Here is a 19919-nt window from a genome sequence, read left to right as displayed (position 1 = left end):
ACTGCAGTCTTGAATTCCTGAGCTCAAGCCATCCTCTAACCTCAGCCTATCGAGTAGCTGGGTCTACAGGCATACATCACTATACTGAGCTAATTTTTTTTATTTTTTATTTTTTGTAGAGATGAGGTATCACTATGTTGCCTAGGCTGGTCTCAAACTCCTGGGCTCAAGTGATCGCGTCAGCCTCCCATAGTACTGGGATTACAGGCATGAGTCACTGTGCCCAGCTTTAAAAGTATAAAAGCTACTTTTAATAGAACTATATATAACCAAAATTAATTGTATAAAGATTAATCACACAGCACCAAGAATATAAGTACAGAACCTTATCAGAATTCCTGAGTACCCATCTGTTTCTGGGGTGGGCGCAGTGGCTCACGCCTGTAATTCCAACCCTTTGGGAGACCAAGGTGGGCAGATCACTTGAAGTCAGGAGTTCGAGACTAACCTGGCCAACACGGTGTGACCCTGTCTCTACTAAAAATACAAAAATAAGGCTGGCTGTGGTAGCTCACACCTAAGTAATCCCAGCACTTTGGGAGGCCAAGGCGGGTGGATCACAAGGTCAGGAGTTCAAGATCAGTCTGGCCAAGATGGTGAAACCCTGTCTGTACTAAAACTACAAAAATTAGCCGGGTGTAGTGGCAGGCGCCTGTAATCCCAGCTACTTGGGAGGCTGAGGCAGGAGAATCACTTGAACCTGGGCGGCAGAGGTTGCAGTGAACCGAGATTGCACCACTGCACTCCAGCCTGGGCGACAGAGTGAGACTCCATATCAAAAAAACAAAACAAAACAAAACAAAATATATATATAGATCTAGATCTAGATCTACATATATAGATAGATCTAAATCTAGATATACACACACACAAAAACTAGCCAGGCATGGTGGTGGCCACCTGTAATCCCAGCTACCTGGGAGGCTGAGGCAGGAGACTCGCTTGAACCCACGGGGCGGAGGCTGCAGTGAAGCGAGATTGTGCCACTGCACTCCAGCCTGGGCAACAGAGCGAGACTCTGTCTTCAAAAAAAAAAAGTCTGTTTCTGATTTAAACAAAATGTGTGTGTGTGTGTGTCCTTCATCCATTACCTTTGACAATCAAGGCAAAGTGTGGTCATGCAGGCAGGACAATTCAAGACAGCATCACTATTTGGAACAGGCTGTTGTTGACATGACCTCTGTAGTCCCAAACCATGGTAACTAGAACAGAAGAAGAAAGTGGGGAGAAAAACATATTAAAACCAGATCTTGGTTTCTAGTGTCATTTTCCAATAAAAAGAACTAGTACTCTTCAGAGAAATGGCTAATTCTAGGAATGAGGAACACAAGATGAACCAGGAGCATCTTTTAGTGCCAGAAAAGATGTTCAAGAAAACAAAAACAAAACAGTGAGGTGGTTATGACAAAGGGAAACAGGAGCCAACTGAACGAGTCACCAATTGCCAAAGCTGAAACAAACTGAGCAACAAAATAAAGCAGTATTGGAATACAACCCAAAGTATAAAATAAATACCCACGAGTCCATGCTAATATAAATGTACTGAATAGATAAATAAATGGGGGAGAACAGACAAATCCCTACACAGAATTCTAAATAATCTATAAAGATGCTCTTCCCTCACATTGGTGGAGTATAACTCCCTAGTCCTTAAGTCTGGGTTGGACACAGTGACTTCCTTCCAAAGAGTACAGTAAGGTAAGGCGGGTAAAGACTAACTTTACAGTAGAGAACATTAACGCTGGTCAGCAAGGTGATAAGGTCAACATCAACACACAAAACTCAGGTTGGTAGTATGTACTCTTGATACAATGTGATGAAAATGGCTCTCTACTTCTATGTTCTCACTCATAAAAACCCATAATCCCATCCTAATTATGAGAGAAAACAACAGACAAATTCCAACAGAGGGGCCTCCTACACATACCTGATTAGTGCTCCTCAAAGTAATTAAGGGCACTGAAAACAAGGAAAGTCTAAGAAACTGACATAGTCAAGAAGAGCCTAGGGAGACATGATAACTAAAAGTAATGTACTATCCTACATGGGATCCTCAAACAGAAAAAGAACAGTACATAAAAACTAAGGAAATTTTTTTAAATTATGAACTTTGATTAATAATAATGTATCAAGGCTGGGAGTGGTGGCTCACGCCTGTAATCCCAACACTTTGGGAGGCCGAGGTGGGTGGATCACGAGGTCAAGAGACTGAGACCATCCTGGCCAACACGGTGAAACCCCGTCTCTACTAAAAATACAAAAATTAACTGGGCGTGGTCGCGGGTGCCTAGAATCCCAGCTACTTGGGAGGCTGAGGCAGAGAACTGCTTGAACCCGGGAGGTGGAGGTCGCAGTGAGCCGAAATTTTGACACTGCACTCCAGCCTGGGTGACAGAGCGAGACTCCATCCCAAAAAAACAAAAACAAAAATAAGCATAGAGCCATGCTGGAATTACACCTGTAATCCCAGGCCAAGGTGGGCAGACCACTTGAGCCTATGAGTTTGAGACCAGCCTGAGCAACATGGTGAAACCCTGTCTCTATAAGAAAATTAAAAAAATAAAATGAAAATAAAAATAAATAAGCATAAACTGGGCATGGTGGCTCACACCTGTAATCCCAGCACTTAAGGAGGCCAAGGCAGGAGGGGATTGCTTGAGCCCAGGAGTTTAAGATCAATCAGCCTAGGCAACATAGCAAGACCTCGTGTCTATTAAAAATTAAATTAGAAACAAAAAAAACAAACATGCACTCAGGACACTGAGGCAGGGGGATCATTTGAGCCCAGGAGTTCAGGGCTGCATTGAGGTATGATAGCATCACTGCACTACAGTCTGGGCAACAGAGCAAGACCCTGTCTTTAAATTAAAAAAAAGAAGACTGGGTGCAGTGGCTCACGCCTGTAATCCCAAAACTTTGGGAGGCCGAGGTGGGCGGATCATCTGAGGTCAGGAGTTCGAGACAAGCCTGACCAACATGGAGAAACCCCATCTCTACTAAAAATACAAAATTAGCCAGGCGCAGTGGCACATGCCTGTAATCCCAGCTACTCAGGAGGCTGAGACAGAAGAATCGCTTGAACCTGGGAGGAGGAGGTTGCAGTGAGCTGAGATCACATTTGCACTCCAGCCTGGGCAACAAGAGCAAAAGTCCATCTCAAAAAAAAAAAAAAAAAAAGGCCTGGCACAATGGCTCACACCTGTAATGCCAGCACAGGAGGTGAAGACAGGAGGATCACCTGGGGCCAGGAATTCAAGATCACGTTGGGCAATATGGCTAGACCTCGCCACTAAAAAAAAAAATCTTTTTTTTTTTTTTTTTTTTTTTTTGAGACAGAGTCTTGCTCTGTCGCCCAGGCTGGGGTGCAGTGGCCGGATCTCAGCTCACTGCAAGCTCCGCCTCCCGGGTTTAGACCATTCTCCTGCCTCAGCCTCCCGAGTAGCTGGGACTACAGGCGCCCGCCACCTCGCCCGGCTAGTTTTTTGTATTTTTTAGTAGAGACGGGGTTTCAACGTGTTAGCCAGGATGGTCTCGATCTCCTGACCTCGTGATCCGCCCGTCTCGGCCTCCCAAAGTGCTGGGATTACGGGATTGAGCCACCGCGCCCGGCCAAAAAAAACAATTTTTAATTAGCCAGGCGGTGTGTGCCTATAGTCCCAGCTACTCAGAAGGCTGAGGTGGGAGGAGTGCTTGAACCCGGGAGGCAGTGTGTGCCTACAGTCACAGCTACTCAGGAAGCTGAAGCAGGAGGAGTGCTTGAACCCAGAAGTTTGAGGCTACAGTGAGCTGTAACTGCACCACTGCACTCCAGCCCAGGCATCTCTTAAAAAAAGGTGGGGGCGAAGGGTGTGGAAACAACACAAACATCCATCCCTCAGTGAATGAAAGGATAAACAAATTGTGATATAGACATACAATGGGATACTATTCAGCCATAAAAAGTAGAGAAGTACTGACATATGATAAAATGTAGATGAACCTCAAAAGCACTATGCCCAGTGAAAGCAGCCAGATAAAAAAAGTCACAAACTATGTAATATCCCATTCATATGAAATATCTAAAATAAGCAAATCCACAGAGACAGTGCACATATCAGTGGCTGCCAAGGGGCTGAGGGGAAGGGTAGGGAAACTACCTAACAGTACAGGGTTTCCTTTTGGGATGATGAAAATCATTGACACTACATAAAAGTGGTGGCTGTACAACATTGTGAATGGTATTAAATGCCACTAAATTGTTCACTTTTTTTTTTTTTTTTTTTTTTTTTTTTTGAGACGGAGTCTCGCTGTGTCTCCCAGGCTGGAGTGCAGTGGCGTGATCTCGGCTCACTGCAAGCTCCGCCTCCCGGGTTCACGCCATTCTCCCGCCTCAGCCTCCCAAGTAGCTGAGACTACAGGCGCCCGCCACCACGCCCGGCTAGGTTTTTTGTATTTTTAGTAGAGACGGGGTTTCACCATGTTAGCCAGGATAGTCTCGATCTCGTGACCTCGTGATCCACCCGCCTCGGCCTCCCAAAGTGCTGGGATTACAGGCTTGAGCCACCGCGCCCGGCCAATTGTTCACTTTTAAAGTGGGCAATGTTGTTATGTGAATTTCATCTCAAAAAAAAAAAATTTAACTGCTCCTTGCAGAGCAGGGATACCCCATAAGCAGTGTACCTAGAGTAGCTTCATCTTAATTTTTTTTTTTTTTTTTTTTTTCAGACAGTCTCACTCAGTCAACCAGGCTGGAGTACAGTGGTACAATATCGGCTCACTGCAACCTCTACCTCCTGGGATCAAGCAATTCTTGTGCCTCCAGAGTAGCTGTGATTACAGGCGCACACCACCACACCCAGCTAATTTTTGTATTTTTAGTAGAGACAGGGTTTTGCCATGTTGGCCAAGCTGGTCTTGAACTCCTGACTTCAAGTGATCCACCCGCCTTGGCCTCCCAAAGTGCCGGGATTATAGGCTTGAGCCATCATGCCCAGCCTCATCTCAATTTTTAAAAATCAAATTTGTAAGTAGTTAAAAAGAACAATTTGCTAAATCCACTCTTCATCCACAAAAGCTTTTTATTATTTGAGACAGGGTCTCACTCTGTCGTCCAGGCCGGAGTGGAGTGGCGTGATCTCGGCTCACTGCAACCTCCACCTCCCAGGATCGAGCAATTCTCCCGCCTCAGCCTCCTGAGTAGCTGGAATTACAGGTGTGCACCACCATTGCCCCACTAATTTTTGTATTTTTAGTAGAGACAGGGTTTCACCATGTTCACCAGGCTGGTCTCAAACTCCCGACCTCAGATGATCCACCTGCCTCAGCCTCCCAAAGTGGCTGGGATTACAGGCATAAGCCACTACCCTGGCTCATCCACATAAACTCTTAATCTCAAAGTAATTTAAAACGACATCTGAAAAAAAAAAGTCAGTTTTTCTTGAAGGAAAGATTGACTAACACAGCCTGAATTCAACGAGTTTTTTTAAAAAATAAAACAATTGTCGGGCCAGGTGCAGGGGCTCACGCCTATAATCCCAGCACTTTGGGAAGCCGAGGTGGGTGAATCACGAGGTCAGGGGTTTGAGACCAGCTTGGCCAACATGGTGAAACCCTGTCTCTACTAAAAATACAATAAATTAGCTGGGCGCGGTGGCGGGCGCCTGTAATCCCAACTACTCGGGAGGCTGAGGCAGGAAAATCTCTTGAACCCGGGAGGCAGAGGTTGCAGTGAGTCGAGATCGCGCCACCACACTCCAGCCCAGGTGACAGTGCAAGACTCCGTCTCAAAAAATAATAATAATAAAATAAAATATAAAATTTAAAATTTAAAAAAAAATTGTCTCACTAAAATTTGCTGGTTATTTTCAAAATAAACTATTGAGCAGTTTTTTCCTCAAACTTTTTTGTTTGTGTGTGTGTATGTGTTTGTGTAAACATATACACATATATTCAAAATGTGAATGTAGTAAAAATCATCTTTCAATCATTTTTTCCTAAAGATTCTAAACATTAAGTTCTTACCCCCTTCTCTGTGCATCAACCCAGGCCTGATCTCTGTTATCTTTTTCAGGATCATACAGTAATTCGTCATTTGTTGGAATCTTGTGTTGTTTCTTCTTTTTTTTCTTGGTCACCTGTACTAATTTTGAAAATGTTAGGATATGGCTAAGAATCATGTGTCAAGTTCACACTTCTTTAAATGAATAGTCTCATTTCCCAAGCTACACATTTATTTTTATTTTCCCTAAAAAGTTTTAAAAGGGACGGGCGCAGTGGCTCACACCTATAATCCTAGCACTTTGGGAGGCCAAGGTGGGTGCATCACCTGACGTCATGAGTTCGAGACCAGCCTGGACAACATAGCAAAACCCTGTCTCTACTAAAAGTACAAAATTAGGGCCAGGGGCGGTGGCTCACGCCTGTAATCCCAGCACTTTGGGACACCAAGGCGGGCAGATCACCTGAGGTCAGGAGTCTGAGACCAGCCTGGCCAACATGGTGAAACCTGTCTCTACTAAAAATATAAAAATTAGCTGGGTATGGTAGCAGGCACCTGTAATCCCAGCTACTTGGAGGCCTGAAGCAGAAAAATTGCTTGAACCCAGGAGGCAGAGGTTGCAGTGAGCCGAGATCATGCCACTGCACTTCAGCCTGGGTGACAAGAGCGAGACTCTGTCTCAACAAAAAAGAAAAAAAATAAAATAAAATATAAAATTAGCCAGGCCTGGTGGCAGGCACCTATAATCCTAGCTACTTGGGAGGCTGACACAGGAGAATCGCTTGAACCTGAGTAGGGGGTCAGAGGTTGCAGTGAGCTGAAATCGTGCCACTTCACTCCAACCTCTGCAAAAGAGCGAAAACTCTGTCTCCAAAAAAAAAACAAGTTAAAAAAGGCCAGAGGCCAGGCGCAGTGCCTCATGCCTGTAATCCCAGCACTATGGGAGGCCAAGGGGGGAAGATCAACTGAGGTTGGGAGTTTGAGACCAGCCTGACCAACATGAAGAAACCCTGTCTCTACTAAAACTACAAAATTAGCCGGGCATGGTGGAGCATGCCTGTAATCCCAGCTACTCAGGAGGCTGAGGCAGGAGAATCACTTGAACTCAGGAGGTGGAGGTTGCGGTGAGCCGAGATTGTGCCATTGCACTCCAGCCTGGGCAACAAAAACGAAACTCTGTCTCAAAAAAAAAAAAGTTAAAAAAACCCTTCATCTAAACAAGTGCTTGTCCAGGTGGGGTGCGGTAGTTCACACCTATAATTCTAGAGCTTTGAGGGGCTGAGACAAGAGGATCACTTGAGGCCAGGAGTTCAAAACCAGCCTGGCCAGCATAATGAGACCCCATCTCTACACAAATAAAAATTAAAAATTAGCCAGGCACACCTGTAGTCCTAGCACACCTGTAGTCCTAGCTACTAGGGAAGCTGAACTGGGAGGACGGCTTGAGCCTAGGAGTCTGAGGATGTAGTAAGCTATAATTGCACCACTGCACTGCTGGAGCCTCGGTGACAGAGTGAGACCTATCTCTAAAAAAGTAAAAAATTCAACAAAAATGTAAAAAATAAAGTTCTTCTCCAACTAATAAGGCAATAAAATGACAAAGGAGGCAAAAATTGTTTATTTACCCAAAACTGGTATTTCAAGGACTAAGTTCAAACAATGAGAATTCAGAAACTCAAAAGAGCCACTCAAAACAAGCCAAGAATAGAAATTATTTTTGATGTATGAATTCTCCACGCATTCTCACATATAAAATGCTACTAAAATTAGAACAAAAATATTTCAAAAGTGAATTGAAAAAAAAAAAACACAGTATGAGGTCCGACACAGTGGCTCACATCTGTAATCCCAGCATTTTCGGAGGATCGCTTGAAGCCAGGAATTCGACACCAGCCTAAGTAACAAAGCAAGACCCCATCTCTACAAAAAAAAAACAAAAAAACAAAAAAAAAACCACTATGGCCATCTACATACACTAGACTTTTTGAATATATTCTAGCAGGCAGGGAGTGCTGGCTCATGCCTGTAATCCCAGCACTTTGGGAGGCCAAAGTGGGCAGACAACCTGAGATCAGGAGTTTCAAACCACCATGGCCAACATGGCGAAACCCTGTCTCTTCTAAAAATACAAAAAGTAACCAGGTACAGTAGTGTGCACCTGTAGTCCCAACTACCAGGGAGGCTGAGGCACCAGAATCGCTTGAACCCAGGAGGCAGAGGCTATAGTGAGCGAAGACTGTGTCACCGCACTCCAGCCTGGGTGACAGAGTGGCACTCTGCCTAAAAAATAAATAAACAAGGCTGGGCGCGGTTGGCTCACGCCTATAATCCCAGCACTTCGGAGGCCGAGGCGGGCAGATCACAAGGTCAGGAGATCGAGACCATTCTGGCTAACATGATGAAACCCCGTCTCTACTAAATATACAAAAAAATTAGCCGGTCGTGGTGGCGGGCGCCTGTAGTCCCAGCTACACGGGAGGCTGAGGCAGGAGAATGGCATGAACCTGGGAGGAGGAGCTTGCAGTGAGCTGAGATCACACCACTGCACTTCAGCCTGGGTGACAGAGCGAGACTCAATCTCAAAATAAATAAATAAATAAATAAATAAATAAATAAATAAATAAACACGTACATTCTAGCAGGTCAATATTTAAGTAATAATGCATAAAAGTATAATATTGTTGTTTACCACAGAAATTTGTTACTCGAATATTTCAGTGTAATTACTGAAATAATTAGTTTTAGCTCTTGTTATGTTCAACTTTGCTTAAATTTTATAAAAATTCAATTTTGAAGAACACAGAGGCTGATTAAAAAGCAACGCATTAAGAAAAATTCTGCAAGAGGAGGCCAGGCATGGTGGCTCACACCAGTTATTCCAGCACTTTGGGAGGCTAAGGCAGGTGGATCACCTGAGGTCAGGAGTTTGAGACCAGCCTGGCTAACATGGTGAAACCCCGTTTCTCCTAAAAATACAAAAAATTAGCCGGGCGTGGTGGCAGGAGGCTGTAATCCCAGCTACTCGGGAGGCTGAGACAGGAAAATTGCTTGAACCCAAGAGGCAGAGGTTGCAGTGAACCAAGATGGTGCCATTGCACTCCAGCTTGGGCAACAAGACCAAAACTCCGTCTCAAAAAAAAAAAATAAAAGTTGGGAGTCCAAGGCAGGTGGATCACGAGGTCAGGAGATCCAGGCCATCCTGGCTAACACAGTGAAACCCCATCTCTGATAAAAGTACAAAAAATTAGCTGGGAGTGGTGGCAGGTGCCTGTAGTCCCAGCTACTCGGGAGGCTGAGGCAGGAGAATGGCGTGAACCCCAGAGGCAGAGCTTGCAGTGAGCTGAGATAGGGCCACTGCACTTCAGCCTGGGTGACAGTGCAAGACTCCGTTTCAAAAAAAAAAAAAAATCTGCAGGAGGATGAAAACATAGAAACTATTTGCAGGCATGAAAACAAATACTGCTGCTATAGGGAACCTAAAGGAAGAGGGGGCAAGAGCCCCAAGGAGGGGAGGTATTGAGTTGGGACACACTCTCTTTTTTTTTTTTTTGAGACGGAGTCTCGCTCTGTCGCCCAGGCTGGAGTGCAGTGGCGCGATCTCGGCTCGCTGCAAGCTCCGCCTCCTGGGTTTACGCCATTCTCCTGCCTCAGCCTCCTGAGTAGCTGGGACTACAGGCGCCCGCCACCTCGCCCGGCTAATTTTTTGTATTTTTAGTAGAGACGGGGTTTCACCGTGGTCTCGATCTCCTGACCTTGTGATCCGCCCGCCTCGGCCTCCCAAAGTGCTGGGATTACAGGCGTGAGCCACCGCGCCCGGCCTGGGACACACTCTCTCTTACTTCCTAGGTACACCCAAGTAGCACCACTGTTGGTGCCATGTCCTCACATGCTTGCATCCCCAGCTTTTTTTTTTTTTTTTTTTTGAGACGGAGTCTTGCTGTGTTGCCCAGGCTGGAGTGCAGTGGTGCAATCTCAGCTCACTGCAACCTCTACCTCCCTGGTTCAAGCAATTCCTGTCTCATCCTCCCAAGTAGCCAGGATTACAGGTGCACGCCACCAAGCCCAGCTAATTTTTTTGTATTTTTAGTAGAGATGGGGTTTCACCATGTTGACCAGACTGGTCTCAAACTCCTGACCTCAGGCAATCTGCCTATATCTGCCTCCCAAAGTGCTGGGATTACAAGCATTAAGCCACCATGCCTGGCCCCCAGTTTTTCTTATTAATCAATCCTGCTTTTGTTTTCACATAAATGGCATCCAATTTACTTTTTTTTTTTTTTTTTTTTTTGAGACGGAGTCTTGCTGTGTTGCCCAGGCTGGAGTGCAGTGGTGCAATCTCAGCTCACTGCAACCTCTACCTCCCTGGTTCAAGCAATTCCTGTCTCATCCTCCCAAGTAGCCAGGATTACAGGTGCACGCCACCAAGCCCAGCTAATTTTTTTGTATTTTTAGTAGAGATGGGGTTTCACCATGTTGACCAGACTGGTCTCAAACTCCTGACCTCAGGCAATCTGCCTATATCTGCCTCCCAAAGTGCTGGGATTACAAGCATTAAGCCACCATGCCTGGCCCCCAGTTTTTCTTATTAATCAATCCTGCTTTTGTTTTCACATAAATGGCATCCAATTTACTTTTTTTTTTTTTTTTTTTTTTTTTTTTTTTGAGACAGTATCACTCTGTTGCCCAAGCTGGAGTGCAGTGGTGCAATCTCGGCTCACTGCAACCTCTGCCTCCCGGGTTCAAGTGATTCTCCTGCCTCAGCTTCCCAAGTAGCTAGGACTACAGGCGTGCACCACCATGCCCGGCTTATTTTTGTATTTTTAGTACAGACAGGGTTTTGCCAAGTTGGCCAGGCTGGTCTTAAACTCCCAACCTCAGGTGATCTGCCTGCATCAGCCTCCCAAAGTGCTGCAATTACAGGCGTGAACCACCATGCCCAGCCGTAATTTCTTAAAAGACCAAACTCAGAGGGAAATCCTTACATCCAATAATTGTTAGGTAAACCCTTTTTTATAAAATATAACTGCTTAACCTGGTAAATAGGCTACTTACCTGCTTTGTCTTCATCCTCAGAATCAGAATCAAAATATATATCATCGTAGTACCTTGTAGGAGCTGTGGCAACTTTTCCATTTCCTGAGGAAGATCCTATTCAAACCAGAAGTAAAGTTTACAGACTAAATCATACATAATTCACAAGGTGAAAAACTCCATATATTCTTCTATCACCTCAAAGCAATATCAACTCATTCACAATCTCATTTGATGGTGAAATATTTTCACATCAGTGACTTACTCGATGTCTATGCCCTATACAGTTACAGAGAACTGGCCCTCCTTAAAATGTTCCAAATCTTCAGAAAATTCTTCTCTCTCCCTTCCTACAAATCTCATTAAATAAAATAGCCATATTTTCAGGCTACCAGCACACATATCTCTACCTTTCAGTCATGCAATATACTATGCAGAACATAGAACAAACATTTTGTTCTAAGAAACATTAGGAGAAAAAGGGTAAAAACCCTACAGGAAGTCAGGAGGAATGAGTCAAGGACACATTCTTCTCCTCAGTTGTGCCCAGGGCCATGACATTACCTATACTTACGTCATCATATGCCCATATCCCTAATTCCTTAGTTAGCATCAGCTTTAGTTTTTATTATATTTTTATATGCTTTCAGATCTTTCCAGCTAATACATAGCATATCAACATGGAAATCAATGCTGACGAGTCCTACTTCCTTTTTTTTTGAGACTGAGTCTCACTGTGTTGCCCAGGCTGGAGTGCAATAGCACGATCTTGGCTCACTGCAACCTCTGCCACCCGGGTTCAAGTGATTCCCCTGCCTCACCCTCCTGAGTAACTGGGATTATAGGCACCTGCCATCGCACCTGGCTAATTTTTTGTATTTATAGTAGAGACGGGGTTTCACCATATTGGCCAGGCTGGTCTTGAGCTCCTTACCTCGTGATCCACCCAACTCGGCTTCCCAAAGTGCTGGGATTACAGGCATGAGCCACTGCACCCAGTCAAAGAGTCCTACTTTCCTTTTTTTTTTTTTTTTTTTTGAGACGGAGTCTCGCTCTGTCGCCCAGGCTGGAGTGCAGTGGCGCGATCTCGGCTCACTGCAAGCTCCGCCTCCCGGGTTCACGCCATTCTCCTGCCATTCTCCTGCCTCAGCCTCCGGAGTAGCTGGGACTACAGGCGCCCACAACCGCGCCCGGCTAATTTTTTTTGGTATTTTTAGTAGAGACGGGGTTTCACCGTGGTCTCGATCTCCTGACCTTGTGATCCGCCCGCCTCGGCCTCCCAAAGTGCTGGGATTACAGGCGTGAGCCACCGCGCCCAGCGAGTCCTACTTTCACAAACCAGTTTTCAGGTCAGGTAAATTTTACATAAAGACCAAGTATCAAAATGAAGTATGTTTCATTACTCACTAAATGAAACAGGAATCTGTGATGATACATAATGAAATCTGACACATTTTAGTGCCATCTAACCCTAAAAATACTTCTGTAAGTTTGTGTGTCTTTTAACTCTAGGGTAAAAACTGCAAAACAAAATTATGCAAGTAAACAGTATTAACTAATCTCCTTCCAAGAACACAAGACAGTCATCAAAGAAAACTCCAGGCCAGGCACAGTAGCTTACACCTGTAATCCCAGCACTTTGGCAGGCCAGTGCAGGAAGATCACTTGAGCCAAGAGTTTAAGACCAGCCTGGGCAACATAGTGAGACCCTGTCTCTACAATTTATTTATTTTATTTTATTTTATTTTATTTTTTAGATGGAGTCTAGCTCTGTCTCCCAGGCTGGAGAGCAATGGCACAATCTCAGCTCACTGCAACCTCTGCCTCCTGGGTTCAAACGATTCTCCTGCCTCAGGCTCCTGAGTAGCTGGGATTACAGGTGCACACCACCACGCGCAGCTAATTTTTATATTTTTAGTAGAGGTGTGTTTCACTGTGTTGGCCAGGATGGTCTCGAACTCCTCACCTCGTGATTCACCCGCCTCGGCCTCCCAAAGTGCCGGGATTACAAGCGTGAGCCACCAAGCCCAGCCTCTTTTTTTTTTTTTTTTTTTTTTTTTTGAGATGGAGTCTCACTCCCTCGCCCTCGCTGGAGTGTAGTGCCACAATCTCGGCTCACTGCAACCTCTGCCTTCCGGGTTCAAGCCATTCTCCTGCCTTGGCCTCCCGAGTAGCTGGGACTATAGGTGCGTGCCACCACACCCAACTAATTTTTGTATTTTTAGTAGAGACGGGGTTTCGCCATGTTGGCCAGACTCATCTCGAACTCCTGACCTCAGGTGATCCATCCACCTGGGCCTCCCAAAGTGCTGGGATTACAGGTGTGAGCCACTGCACCCAGTCGCTACAAATTATTTTATTTTATTTTATTTTATTTTATTTTATTTTATTTTATTTTATTTTGAGGCGGAGTCTCCCTGTCTCTCAGGCTGGAGTGCAGTGGCCCTATTTCAGCTCACTGCAAGCTCCGCCTCCTGGGTTCACGCTATTCTCCTGCCTCAGCCTCCCGAGTAGCTGGGACTACAGGCGCCCGCCACCATGTCCGGCTGATTTTTTGTATTTTTAGTAGAGACGGGGTTTCACTGTGTTAGCCAGAATGGTCTCAATCTCCTGACCTCGTGATCCACCCGCCTCGGCCTCCCAAAGTGCTGAGATTACAGGTGTGAGTCACCGCGCCCGTGCCAAATTTTTTTTTTTAATTAGCTGGGCACAGTGGTACATGCCTGTAATCTCAGTTATTCAAGAAGCAGAGGTGGGAGGATCATTTGAGCCCAGGAGTTTTAGGCTACAGTGAGCTATGATCATGCCAGTGCACTCCAGCCTGGGTGACAGAATGAGACATTGAACCTAAATAAATAAATCAATAACTTTGGGCCGGGCGCGGTGGCTCACGCCTGTAATCCCAGCACTTTGGGAGGCCGAGGCGGGCGGATCACAAGGTCAGGAGATGGAGACCACGGTGAAACCCCGTCTCTACTAAAAATACAAAAAATTAGCCGGGCGCGGTTGTGGGCGCCTGTAGTCCCAGCTACTCGGGAGGCTGAGACAGGAGAATGGCGTGAACCCGGGAGGCGGAGCTTGCAGTGAGCCGAGATCGCGCCACTGCACTCCAGCCTGGGCGACAGAGCGAGACTCCGTCTCAAAAAAAAAAAAAAAATCAATAACTTTTTTAAATGAGAAAAAGAAGACTCTAGCTCAGACTGCCAAATACATTTACTCCTTCATTCAATAAATATATATTGAGCACCTATTGAAAGTGCTGGGGACACAGAAGAGCACAAATAAGGTTCCTGCCCTTATAGAGCTTACAAAAACATATATAAAATTGAACCAAAAGTTTACCAGTTCCCAGAGAGGATAACTTGTCCTCCATTGTTTTCATGGTAGAATTTAATTCAGCTTCCATTTCCTTTTCAAATTCATCTTCACTAGATGATTCACTTTCTCCAGTAAGACATTCTCTGATGAGTTTTCGTTTTTGGTCAGGAGTTCCATGTAAAAGCACATCCACTTCATCCTCAGAGCTAGTATATATTTAAATCCAAAAGAATATGAATATTTAAAAATTAAAATAATTTAAAACTCCCAGCATCTCACTGTTCAACAACAATTCTAAGTATTACATGGTTGCATTTGATATACTTATATATTACATATAGCTATTCTCACTTAATAGGCCAGTTCTGCATATTTCCAATCTTTTTTTTTTTTTTTTTTTTTTTTGGAGATGGCATCTTACTCTGTCACCCAAGCTGGAGTGCAGTCGCATGATCTCAGTTCACTGCAACCTCCACCTCCCCGGTTCAAGCAATCCTCCCACCTCAGCTTCCCCAGTAGCTGGAACTACAGGCACATGCCACCATTCCTAGTCTTTTTTTTTTTTAATTTTTGTAGAAATGGGGTTTTGCCATGTTGCCCAGACTGGGTTTTTTTTTCTTTTTCTTTTTCTTTTTTTTTCTTTTTTTTGAGATAGAGTCTCGCTCTTGTCACCCACGCTGTAGTACAGTGGCATGATTTCTGCTCACTGCAACCTCCGCCTCCTGGGTTCAAGCAATTCTCCTGCCTCAGGATTCAGAATCCGTCTCAAAAAATACATAGATAGATCTATAAATAGATAGATATCCTGGTTGTGATACTGCACTATAGTTTTGTAGTATGTTAACACTGGAGGAAACTGGAGAAAGGGTACACAGGATCTCTCTGTATTATTATTATTTTTTTTTTTCTGAGATGGGGGTCTCACTGTGTTGCCCAGGCTGGAGTGCAATGGTGCCATCTTGGCTCACTGAAACCTCTGCCTCCCAGGCTCAAGCCAACCAACTGCCTCACCCTCCCACCCTCACCACAGATATACACCCCCATACCCAGCTAATATTTTGTATTTTTGGTAGAGACATGATTTCATCATGTTGCTCAGGCTGATCTTGAACTCTTGAGTTCAAGTGATTCTCCTGCCTTGGCCTCCCAAAGTGCTGGGATTACAGGTGTGAGCCACTGCACCAGACCTGTATTATTTCTTATAACTGAATGTGAATCTACAAAAACTTCAAAATAAAATGTTTAATTTTAAAAAACTGAATCACAAAGCGAGAGTTATTTTTTCTACAAATTTTCTTCAATTCTTTTGATTATTTCAACCAAAGTCTCAGTTTTCAGCACTACTGGGAAAGGCAATAATAAATCATGGACACTGGATATGCAAGTTAAGTATGCCAAGAATGCAAGGTTCTTTTTTTTTTTTTTTTTTTTTTTGAGACGGAGTCTCGCTCTGTAGCCCAGGCTGGAGTGCAGTGGCCGGATCTCAGCTCACTGCAAGCTCCGCCTCCCGGGTTCACGCCATTCTCCGGCCTCAGCCTCCCGAGTAGCTGGGACTACAGGCGCTGCCACCTCGCCCGGCTATTTTTTGTATTTCTTAGTAGAGACGGGGTTTCACCATGTTAGCCAGGATGGTCTCGATCTCCTGACCTCGTGATCCGCCCATCTCGGCCTCCCAAAGTGCTGGGATTACAGGCTTGAGCCACCGCGCCCGGCCAGAATGCAAGGTTCTGACCACTGTTCACTCCAGCCATTTCTCAGGATTGTGTTTGCAACAAACAACCTTGAGGAATGAGATAATGTCTCCTTCCAGGACAAAGAGCAGGTGTATTTACTGTCTGCCATGAAAGAGGTGGATTCTCCAAGCTCAAGTATTCTTTAGCCACGATGCCAACCCACTGAATGTGCAGCATTCTTCTAGGACCATCAGCATAATACCTGTAGGGTTGACAAGCAAGAGCAAGCCACACAAACATGATGTTCATGCTGCTTGCTGTGCTATGTGTAGTCTTATCTTTGACCCAGGAGTCTCATGTCTTCGGTCAGCTACCGTGAAACAGTAACAGGCTACAATGTATTAGCTTATAAATAGTGTAAAATTAAATCCTGACAGACACCTCTCTAACACTAATCTCCCTTTTTAAAATAATAACCATTTGGCTCAGAGCCTTCAACAGGCAATATTGTCTGATAACACTGTTATGTTTTTATAATATTTATCTTTACAGTTACCTTACCAGTGGCAACTGTCACAGGATTATAAAGCTTCCTTAAAGAAATGATACAACAGGCTGGGCTCAGTGGCCCATCCTTGTAATCCTAGCACTTTGGGAGCCTGAGGTGGGCGGATTGCCTAAGGTCAGGAGTTCGAGACTGGCCCGGCCAACATGGTGAAACTCCGTCTCTACTAAAAATACAAAAAATAAGCCGGGCGTGGTAGCTCGTGCCTGTAATCCCAGCTACCCAGGAGGCTGAGACAGGAGAATTGCTGGAACCCAGGAGGTGGAGGCTACAGTGAACCAAGATCACGCCACTGCACTCCAGCCTGGCTGACAGAGTGAGACTCTGTCTCAAACTAAATAAATAAATAAGACATATATATATCTCCTTTCACAGACAGGACCCATTAACTGAAACTCTTTTTCGTAGGGAATCCTGGTATTCATCCTCACTCCCCACAAAAGAAATCTTAACAGCAGTCTGATTTCCCATGCATCCAATGTCTCCCCATGACAATATGAGGAAACATTGTTCTTTTGATATTTTTTTTCTTTTTTTAAGAAATGAGGTCTCACTATGTTGCCCAGGCTGTTCCTTTACTACTAGGCTCAAGAGATTCTCCCGCCTTAGCCTCCCAAAGTCCTGGGATTACAGGCATGGGCCACCACACCTGGCCAACGTTGTTAATGAAAGCACAGCTTTACAGAAAGCTTCTTTGGACAGAATGAATGTTTTAAAGTTTAACAATAGGATTTGCTGACAGCTTAAGAAATAACTAAATTTGTGTGGAAATCTCTTGGCAAAATAGCTTCAAGTTTCCCTGGTAGAATAAAGACCTCCCTTCTGGAAATACCACGAACCTTCTTCTGTGACTATCTCAGGTCAATATTTTCTACAACGCACTGCCAAGATATACGTACTTTTATCTTTTTTTTTTTTTTTGAGACAGAGTCTCGCTTAGTCGCCCAGGCTGGAGTGCAGTGGCGCGATCTCGGCTCACTGCAAGCTCCGCCTCCCGGGTTCACGCCATTCTCCTGCCTCAGCCTCCCGAGTAGCTGGGACTACAGGCGCCCGCCGCCTCGCCCGGCTAATTTTTTGCATTTTTAGTAGAGACGGGGTTTCACAGTGTTAGCCAGGATGGTCTCGATCTCCTGACCTTGTGATCCGCCCGCCTCGGCCTCCCAAAGTGCTGGGATTACAGGCGTGAGCCACCGCGCCCGGCCCGTACTTTATCTTATTACCCTTATTATACTATAAGCCTCTGGACGACAAGGACCTTATGATTTCCCACTGCTGCTCAGAGCAAGCATAAAACAGTCCCCGTTAAAAAAAAAAAAAAAAAAGGCTATTCAACATTCCCTTATTTCTGTTTATGGCAGTTTAGTCTTCAAGATGGACACTTCACATTAAGTCCTGTGAGCCTCACAACAAACGTAGTGTGTTACACTGTGCTATATAGGTTATACAACTATACGTTGTTATAGTTCAATTTTACAGGTGAGTAATCGAGGATAAGTGACTTGCCTTCCGTCACTCTGCTACTAAGCTGTAGAGGTAGGTTTCGATCTCATTGCTTTTGAAGATTTACACGCGATCCCCCGTGATTCCGGAATATCCCTCTTCCTACAGGAGACATCGGCCCCGCCCCCCCCGGGGCTGCGCGACCCCATCAGGAAAGCCCTTTAGCCTCGCACAAGTGACAGTGAGGCACGACAGGCTCCCGAGCCGCCAGGGTCTGCATAGGCTCGGCAGGCGCAACGAGTGAGGCGATCAAAGCCAGGCCTCGACCCAAATCCTCGGGGGCCAGGGTGGGGCAGGGGCCCACCTGCTTAAAGCCGGATCCTCGTCGCTAGGCTCTTCAACCGCGTAGGGGTCGTAGTCATCCGGAAGCCGGTTCATGGTGGCCTGCAGCGGCCTACACCATCCACAAGCGATTTGCAGCGTCTCTGTTTACACTGCCGGTCCAGTCCCTAAAGCTCCCCTGACGCCACTTCCGTCTGAACTTCCGAGTCCCCCTTGCGCGCCTGCGCAGACCGACCAAAGCAAGGGGGGAACGTAGAAGGCGGGGAAGTGGCGGAGCAGGAGCGAAAACGGGCGGAGACGGGGGCGGGTCTTAATCCCACCATTTTCTTTTTTTTTTTTTTTTTTTTTTTTTTTTTTTTTTTTTGAGACGGAGTCTCGCACTGTCACCCGAGCTGGAGTGCAGTGGCCGGATCTCAGCTCCCTGCAAGCTCCGCCTCCCGGGTTTACGCCATTCTCCTGCCTCAGCCTCCCAAGTAGCTGGGACTACAGGCGCCCGCCACCTCGCCCGGCTAGTTTTTTGTATTTTTTAGTAGAGACGGGGTTTCACCGTGTTAGCCAGGATGGTCTCTATCTCCTGACCTCGTGATCCGCCCGCCTCGGCCTCCCAAAGTGCTGGGATTACAGGCTTGAGCCACAGCGCCCGGCCATAATCCCACCATTTTCTTCCGCGGCTTCTGCTTACAGGAAAATAGCAGCTACCTTGCCACCAAAAATAATGATGGGCACTCTCGTAAGTGGTAGTCTCTGAGGGGAACACGCTACATGCAGTGTCTCATCACCTACGAAGCAGGAATCTAGACGCTGAGGGACACACGGCCCGAAATCCAATAGGTCCTCAGACACCAGCACCCGCATCTCGCCAACCTTGCCTCTAACCCTTATGCCTTCCACACCGTGAGGCTCTCAACCGCTCCTTCACACTGTTCACTCCTCAGTCTGACTTTGGCCTCGACAATCTACCGAAAAGTTATATTTTCTCGTCATCTTCCCAGTCCCCACTTTTGCTCAGCCCTCAACTGATCCCACTCGATACTTGAGGAGACCAGGCAGATGACAGCCACTTGATCTCCATCGGGAGACTGTTTCCAACCCTGTTTCTGAACGAGGAACTCGGGTTCCTGCCTCCTACTGAGACACCGTAGCACTCTCTAAAATGTGAAGTAGCTGTAATAAATCTACTCCTATATAATGCTTTACAGTGCAGGTCTTAGTTTTTCTTTTTTCTCGTTTCTTTTGAAATGGCATCTCGAACAAAGTCCACCAATCCCTTTACAAAAGAATGAACTGCTCCTCTGTGTGTACTTCATAGAAGGTGGAATCGGACAGAGGCAGGTTAGCGACAGTTATTCCTGAAATACAGGAGCAAAGTACAGTCTGTTGTGGTTTCCAGGATTCCACGCCTAGCTCAGCCAATTAAGCATGAGACATATACCAGTGAGCCACTTAGTAGTTATGCGAGTGGATAGATTGGTATGTAGAGGGAAAGAGGTCTGCTGTAAAGAACAACACTTGTTTGTCTGTGGGGAAAGAAAAGTAGAATACTTGAGATGAAAGTTGGCATACAAATAGGATA

The 19919-nt window shown here is 45.6% G+C and overlaps 1 protein-coding gene across 2 annotated transcripts in view; it reads right to left on the bottom strand.

Moving 5' to 3' along the window:
• EAP (E2F associated phosphoprotein) overlaps positions 1-18547 on the bottom strand; it is a 31605-nt gene extending 13058 nt beyond the window's left edge. The window contains exons 1-5 of one of the 2 annotated variants that reach the window (XM_071100345.1): positions 18369-18546; positions 14351-14532; positions 11030-11125; positions 6001-6118; positions 1092-1202 (exon numbers count right to left, since the gene is read on the bottom strand). In XM_071100345.1, the coding sequence (XP_070956446.1) occupies positions 1092-1202; positions 6001-6118; positions 11030-11125; positions 14351-14532; positions 18369-18442 (581 nt within the window). In that variant the 5' untranslated portion in view covers positions 18443-18546. Of the gene's footprint in view, positions 1-1091; positions 1203-6000; positions 6119-11029; positions 11126-14350; positions 14533-18368 lie in introns of both variants that reach the window. The other variant, XM_071100346.1, reaches the window with a different exon arrangement.
• Between the last annotated feature and the right edge of the window lie 1372 nt (positions 18548-19919).

The sequence above is a fragment of the Macaca nemestrina genome, chromosome 7, assembly GCF_043159975.1.
Source record: "Macaca nemestrina isolate mMacNem1 chromosome 7, mMacNem.hap1, whole genome shotgun sequence".
Taxonomy (NCBI): Eukaryota; Metazoa; Chordata; class Mammalia; order Primates; family Cercopithecidae; genus Macaca; species Macaca nemestrina.
Note: the sequence above shows the minus strand (reverse complement) of the source record. Positions and strands in the feature narration are given on the sequence as shown.